The sequence below is a fragment of the Camelina sativa genome, chromosome 15 (genome assembly GCF_000633955.1).
Source record: "Camelina sativa cultivar DH55 chromosome 15, Cs, whole genome shotgun sequence".
NCBI classification, from domain to species: Eukaryota; Viridiplantae; Streptophyta; class Magnoliopsida; order Brassicales; family Brassicaceae; genus Camelina; species Camelina sativa.
The window spans coordinates 10,726,995-10,734,232 of NC_025699.1; the positions used below are offsets into that span (position 1 = coordinate 10,726,995).

Below are 7,238 nucleotides of genomic sequence, written 5' to 3' on the forward strand. Positions count from 1 at the left end.
TTTTTTTTTTTTTTTTTTTAGCAAATTACGATGTCAAGTACTTGAATCAAAATATGTATATCTTCATGATATTGAATTAGTCCAACCTGGTAGCCGAAATCACGACATAACTCCATTACACAGATTCGTGTGATTCCGGGCAAAATAGTTCCTGTAAGTGCTGGAGTCGATACAACATTTCCCTATATACAATATAAAAAATGATATATCACAACGATCTTAATATAATTCTATAACACTTTTAAATATCACAAAGATTTCCATATGTATCTGTATATATGATATATCGAAGTTTTTACCTTGAGCATGAAAACGTTAGCTGCGAAAAGTTCTTCCACGTTTTTACCAGTTGCAGCATCCAGAAACAATATATCAGAGAAGCCTTGTTTTTTGGCCTCTACCATTGGCATCCAAACCTATATATAACAAGAAAAAATTACCATATAAATTAATCATTTTGAGAAATCTAAAACAAATATTGATAAATATTTTACTTTTTAACTTACAGGAGAATAGTTTGTGATGCTCTTCACACCACCAGTTCCACTAAGAAAAGCTCGACGAAACTTATCTTCCACTTTCAGATTCAAGCCAGTGTTATCCTATACCAAAAAGGAACCAGAAAAAAAAATGGTCAAACATTATTTTATAATTTCATATGCGAACAAATTATTATTATTAATTAGTTTTTTTTTTAACGACAATAACACTTTACTCACCTTATGATAACGTCCAACAGGACAGGCAAATGCCGAGAAGGTGGTCTCAGGAACTGGAAATGAACCAAGAATCGGACCACTCCCAAACAAGATAGGCCTAATATACAATGTTCCTTTCCCTGGAGGAGGAATCTACACATATATATAAATAGAAACCCCCATTACATCTTTCATTTTAATTAGTAATTTTGTTAGCTTAAAGGATTGATAAAAAATATATATAAAAGATGTATACCCATTTCTTGTTGGCAAGAGCAACTTGTTTGATGGCGGAAACGAACTGATCGACGGAAGGATAAGGCATATAGAATCTCTTGGCTCCGGCTTGGATACGGTGAGCGTTTTGGTCTGGTCGGAATAGCAGAATCCGTCCATCTTCTGTCCTGTAAGCCTTCAGCCCTTCATATAAACCCTAATCATACCCAAAACCACCAAAAAAGATAATATAACTAATGGTTATATATATGTTTTTACTGTGGATCTCTAGCTATTAGTATAAGAACATACCTGGCCATACTGAAGAACGGCAGCGCATGGGTTGAGTTGCAAATCAGCAAAAGGAACAATCTTGCCCTCTTGGAAATCCTCTCCATAATTGCACTTGGCTACGTACATGTTGTCCGTACGAACAAATCCGAATGCTAAATCTTCCCACTTCACATTAGCATACTTTTCATCCGGAACACTGTGAAGTTCGTCAAACAATAAATATTTCATACAATCAGATTTCTTATTTTTCTCTTTTTTTTTTAATTCTTCAATGATATTGTATAAAGATATTATACCTTGTTGGAAGAGGTTGATGAGTAGAAGAAGGATCCATGGATAAGCTTGTTTGAGTCGAGTTGTTTTGTTGTAAGAAACTTGATCAGTTGTCTATGACTATAAAAGCTTTGGACTACTTCTCTTTATATATATTGTTAGTTATATACACGTTTACAACAATTTCTTTCTAATAAAAATAATAATAATAATCTTTGAATAATAATATAAACGTAAAACGAATATATTAGAATCTCTGTAAACCATTTCTTTAAAAATAAATTAACAAAAGTAATATTTCGAACCAGGCGTCATAACCCGGAAGGTGCGAAACAAAAGTAAAAACAAAAGATTAGGTTTGACATTACGATTATACATGTTAGTATGTTATTGTGCATATTTTATGAATCAAAAATTTACTCAGTGATAATCAATTTCTATATGTCAAATGTTTTCATTTTTTCTTTTCGGTTAAGGTCAAATGTTTTCAATTTGGTCGTGTTTTTATTTATTCAAGATTCATCATCGTAGTTTGATTTATGTTGTAAAATCGGCCGGTAATTTGATTCTTCTTTCTTATTATAAATAATAAATCGGAACTCTAGTTAGATGATCACAAGATAATCATCACGTGGAGTAGTGGAGAACTTTAGGTCATGTGGAAAACGTTACGATCCTTCCTTTACTGTTTTTTTTTTTTTTTTAAATATCTTTTGGAGGAAATGGGATGGCTGAAAGAGAGAGCGTGTGTTTAAAATGCGAATGTGCTCCTAGTTAGGTGGAGAGGTTAGGAGGGTAGGTCAAAATCAAATGTGTGTGTGTGTAAACTGTGTATTAGCTAGTGATAGATAAAAAAAAAAAAAATTAAACACAAAGACTACAAGCTGTAAATGATCTAATAAAGAAAGACTCGTAAAGAAACATAAAACAAGAATACTTTTGACTCAAGTTGCATTTTTTACTCAAAATGTTTGGAGCAAATTTACTATTTATATTGATACTCGTAACTTAGATTTGCAAATATTGATTGGAGCAAAAAGCACCCCGCTAAATTACTTGAAACCACAACGGTTCTATCTTTATTTTTGGAAGACATCCAAAGTTGAAACACACGTTCCCCTCATGAATATCATCACTCTTCGATTGTGTCTTTCTTAACCTAAGATTAAGCATATTATACAAGTGATCCATGTCTTCAGAGTCACTGCTGCAACGTTGGCGCCTTTCCATTTTGAGCAAACTCGTGAGAGTTTAGCTTCTCATTCATCACTCTGAATTTCTCTTTTATCCTCTTTATCTGTACCAATACATGCAAACAATATTAAGTTAACGTAAACTAGTAAGTTTTCCTGCATACTTGCTCCAATGACAAATAGCCAAATAGAAAAAGATACAGTGATCACAAAAGTCAGGGTTTAAAGTTTGGTTTACCCTTCTCAGCTCGATCTCCGTGCTCCGTTTCTTTTGATCAAGTGATTGCCGGAGATTCGTGATATCGAAAATACTATCGAGGTCGTCTTCAAATGCGTTTTCCAATTCCTCCCGTAGAAGAGCAGGTAACTTATCAACGATGGGCATTAGAAGGAAACAGTTGAACTGCAGAACATAACAAGACACAAATACAAAACTTATAGAAGATAAGTCATTTTGGAAGCAAGAATCCGTGTACAATTGAATAAGGAGCAAATTTTAACCTTTAACTCAGCAGAGGCTAGAAAGTACTCTCGTATGCCCTGGAATATTTGTTGGACCAATGCGTAGACAATTCTCTCAGAGGAAGGAGCAAGCTTGCGGTTCCAAAGAGTGCTATCTAGAAGATCAGCCAACCGCATTTCTGTCGTCTGAATACTGGAACCTGAATCGATGTTTGAGGCCAAATGGCTTAGCTTTACATCTGATCTTGACTTTGTGTCTGCTGTGCCACCTTGTGCATCTTGGGGAAGACTAAATCCTATGGGATTACCTGATGCAGGAAGTTGGTCTGTTCCACCAAATGAGTCCAAGAATTGACGTAGACCAGCTCGGTTCTGTATAACATTGAAAATAATATTGAATTAGAAACGGACACCAAATCCCAACGAGTTTTTATGCATCCCTATTGAGACCCGTTTTACTTATACTGTTAATTTGATATGCACATAATTCAGTTCAATTGAAACAGAGCTATAAGCTGTAGCAGTGACCTTGTTGTGAAGAGACCATGTAACATAGCGAGTCGTACTTGCTAAGTCCTCCATACATCTGCAATCAATTTAAAACCGAATGAAGATTACTCACTGAAGCTCACAGGTTGAAGGCAATGGAGACAGGTAAGTGCAGGAGTTGGAAATCGCTTTACTTGTCACGACATGATTTTTCTGTGGACTCCACAAAACTGTTGAAAGCTGAAGCAACCCGCTTGAGAAACACCTCATGCCCACTTAAGTATTCACCTTCTTTCTATTAAAAATTAAAACATACATCAAGAAATTTGCTGGTATGTAAAATGGAGTTGGAGACCGTAAAGCCAAAAAAAACAGTGCCTACCTGAAGAAGATATACAGAAATTGGAAGCAATCTCTTGAGAATGTGTAGGAGCCTTGCCCCTAACTAAACCAACAAAAAAAAAACCGAACATGAGAACTGAAACTTTCCGTATGGAAATGATAGACATATGAATAACAAAAATTCAGATGGAAGTAAAGTTCCTGTAAGCAGGACATGTTTACTAAATAAATCTTAAGCATAAATAAAGTGGTAGCAAATCTCAAAACTGAATGCCAGTATAACTAAACTAATTAGTAAGGCTGCATTTCATCCTCCACGAAAGAAGAAGAAGACAGTAAACATATATATCTTTATCACCTGATGAAGGAAAGGTTCAAACGTCTCACGAGCTTTTGCAACTGCTATAACGCAAGCTGTTCTACAACAGTAAGCAAGAGAAAAAGAGAATAAGAGGTACATAGAAAACATGAAAAACATTGCAGGCTTGCAGCTCAGATTAGATACTGAAAACGGGTCTGAGATACAAAAAAAGAAAAAAAAGTCAGAACTGTTTTGCATCTCAGCGATGCTATAACACCTGGAATAGTTCGTTCCATCGTGAATATCCTCAACTCCACATGCATTCACAATTTCCTCCCGTGTTATTGGGGGACATTTGATAGCACCTACTAGAAAACGGAACTCAGCCATGGCACGGTGATACTGTGCACCCCCGTAAAGACGCATCCCTGCATTCTGTAAGTGAAAAAGAACGGTCATATTCTCACATAATTTTTAAAGATTCAATGAAGATCTCTTTACTTTGTTTCCAATATATTCTTTGGCACATATGTTTCATGCGGTCAAATTTATCTCCCATCAACCCATCATATAATTATAATCCACGTACAAGGACAAGACAACTGGATTTTGAAGACTACAACCAGCCTTCTCTATAAAGTAAGCATTTTCTGCTTCAAAGGAAACACTTACTGGTATTAGCTTATGTGGGAACTGGAGACCATCAGTACCAACAAATGCTCCTCCTTGTGTCCTTTCATCTTGTAATGTTTCACCTGAAAAGTATCATGTAAAGTATTAACTATCAAAGAAGCCAACATAAGAGAATGCTGATATAAAATGTGCTTTCGCTATAATCAAAGTATCATTGATTATCATACATCATTCCGTGTGTAATCATCGCACTCTGGTGACACAGTCTAACTGAACAATATGCATTTAATTAAACTGATACTGCAAAAATCCAATATAACTACAACCACTAACAAGAAAGATTATTGCCAAAGACAGTGACTGGTAGAGAACAGAGCATTAACATTACCAAATTTATCTGGAGGGGCCACTACTGTTCCTTTCAGTAACAGCGATAACTGCTCACGAGAAATAAAAACAAAATAGGTGAGAAAACACAACACTAATCAACACTAACAAAGGTAATTCGTACGTCAATAAAAAAAAATGACACAAGGAGTTTAAAGTTTAAGGGCATCCAACACGAAAAACTTATTCTAACTTAGTGGCAAGTCCTAGATGCCATCTACTGTTTGCATAATTATTGATGTGTCAAAAACCAATTCACAAAGAGAAATTTACCAAATAATTTATGCTGTAATAACACAAACACTATTATTCCAAGAGTCCAGGCACAGATTGAAATATATGAAGGCATAGATAGAAATCTTAAAAATCAAAATGCTATCTACAGATACCTTGGTTAAGAAGAGATCATGGAAAGTCCTGCCTCTCTCTTTGAGTTTTGCTTCATCTAAAGAGCTGCATTGAAAGGAAAGCATTCAACCACCAATTAGCTATACTTTCTTAAGTCAGTAGCGAACAATTAAACAGCCTAAATCACGAAGACATTTTCAGAAAAAAAACTAATTGCAACCTAAGTTCCTTGCTAACTGTATCCAGCTTTCTGACTGTGCTGCGGTACTCCTTTCCTAAAAGAGGAATGATCAATGGAACACTCTCTTTGCTGGAAAACCACAGAGAACAAAAGCAGTTTCACCTTTTCCAGAGTAGTTCTTCTAGAAACAACCTCAGTTTGCTGATACCAATCCTATTCTTTTCCTGCTTTGTAAGCAAACGGCCCAACTTCTTCTCTAAAGATGAAATGTCTTCCATTTCCCTAAGTGACACAGACTGCAATAAAAAACAACATACAGTTTATAATCCATGAAAAAAATTAGGAATCAGACAGCAGAAAATAGACCTGTTTGAACTCGTCATTAGACGAATACACTGAATCCTGTCCATATCCCACTCTTCCGGAAGGCACAGACGTGAAAAAAGGGGAATCGCCCAATAAGGAGCTGTCAAGTGCGCTTGCAGGAGGTGAGAGGAAGACTTCCACATCGGATGAACATGAGAATTGAGGGATTTTGGTGTCAAGCTTTGTGGAAACAACAATTGTCCTAGAAAGCTCAGGATCAACCTACATGAACAAGAACAAAAATATATAAGAAAAAATAAAGTAAAGCTTAGACGCATTGGAGTTTACGTTAAAAAGTCTCATACTTGCATCACTATCCTTCGAGTAGTTGCAATACTCCAGTCACTACTATCTTCAAGGCACAAAATAATGAACTCTTTGTGTTGCATCTTTGCTCGAACCAGAGCTTCCACAGCCCTTGCTTGAACCTAAGAAAAAAGAATAAGTAAACCAACCACTCCCAAATCATGAAAAACCAAACACAGCCACGGAATTTGATAGAAAAAAAAAAACAACCTGAAGAGCTCGGTTTTTAATTCCTGGTGCAGGAGCTATAAGTCCAGGTGTATCAATGATGGTAAGGTTGGGACAATACTTATACTGCACTTTCACAATAATCTCCTTAGCAGAGAATGGACATGGCTCTTGCTCCAGCCTCCTGTTCTCAGCTTCAATATAAGCCTAATTCCAAAAATCATATAACAACATTACTCAAAATCTTCCAGAACTCGGCAGAAACAAAGCAATTGAAAGTAAACAAAACACCTGAATTTGAGAGAGGGACTTGGGGATAGTAACGGAAGGATCATCATCAGATCCAAGATGACAAAGCGGGAACTGACACTGAGGATCGTACTTCATATGAAGAGTAATCGGACGGCGAGTCTTGGTTCCGCCGCCGACGTGGTTAAATTGAAACCCCATGAGAGCTTCAACAAGCGCACTCTTACCGTCTGTCTGCTGTCCAACCACAAGAACCGCCGGTGCTTCGAACGGCGTCTCCAATTCTTGCGCCAAAGCGTGTAACTCGTTGTAAGCTTCGTATAGACTCCATC

The 7,238-nt window shown here is 36.4% G+C and overlaps 2 protein-coding genes across 2 annotated transcripts in view; both read right to left on the bottom strand.

The window, feature by feature from the left end:
* Positions 1-1,616, bottom strand: part of LOC104746367 (methionine aminotransferase BCAT4) — a 2,473-nt gene extending 857 nt beyond the window's left edge. Inside the window, exons 1-7 of the mRNA XM_010467828.1 lie at positions 1,505-1,616; positions 1,227-1,404; positions 955-1,131; positions 720-851; positions 507-602; positions 300-416; positions 87-182 (exon numbers count right to left, since the gene is read on the bottom strand). Of these exons, the coding sequence (XP_010466130.1) occupies positions 87-182; positions 300-416; positions 507-602; positions 720-851; positions 955-1,131; positions 1,227-1,404; positions 1,505-1,542 (834 nt within the window). The 5' untranslated portion in view covers positions 1,543-1,616. The remainder of the gene's footprint in view (positions 1-86; positions 183-299; positions 417-506; positions 603-719; positions 852-954; positions 1,132-1,226; positions 1,405-1,504) is intronic.
* LOC104746368 (dynamin-like protein ARC5) lies at positions 2,452-7,238 on the bottom strand (the record flags this gene model as incomplete). Its single annotated transcript, XM_019236866.1, is given in 17 exon segments — positions 2,452-2,778; positions 2,913-3,077; positions 3,176-3,508; positions 3,665-3,722; positions 3,820-3,920; positions 4,008-4,070; positions 4,326-4,386; positions 4,546-4,703; positions 4,941-5,023; positions 5,290-5,338; positions 5,678-5,741; positions 5,857-5,946; positions 5,977-6,113; positions 6,184-6,405; positions 6,489-6,611; positions 6,700-6,864; positions 6,949-7,238. Coding segments are annotated over 17 exon segments (2,258 nt in total), but the record flags the coding sequence as incomplete, so codon positions are not given.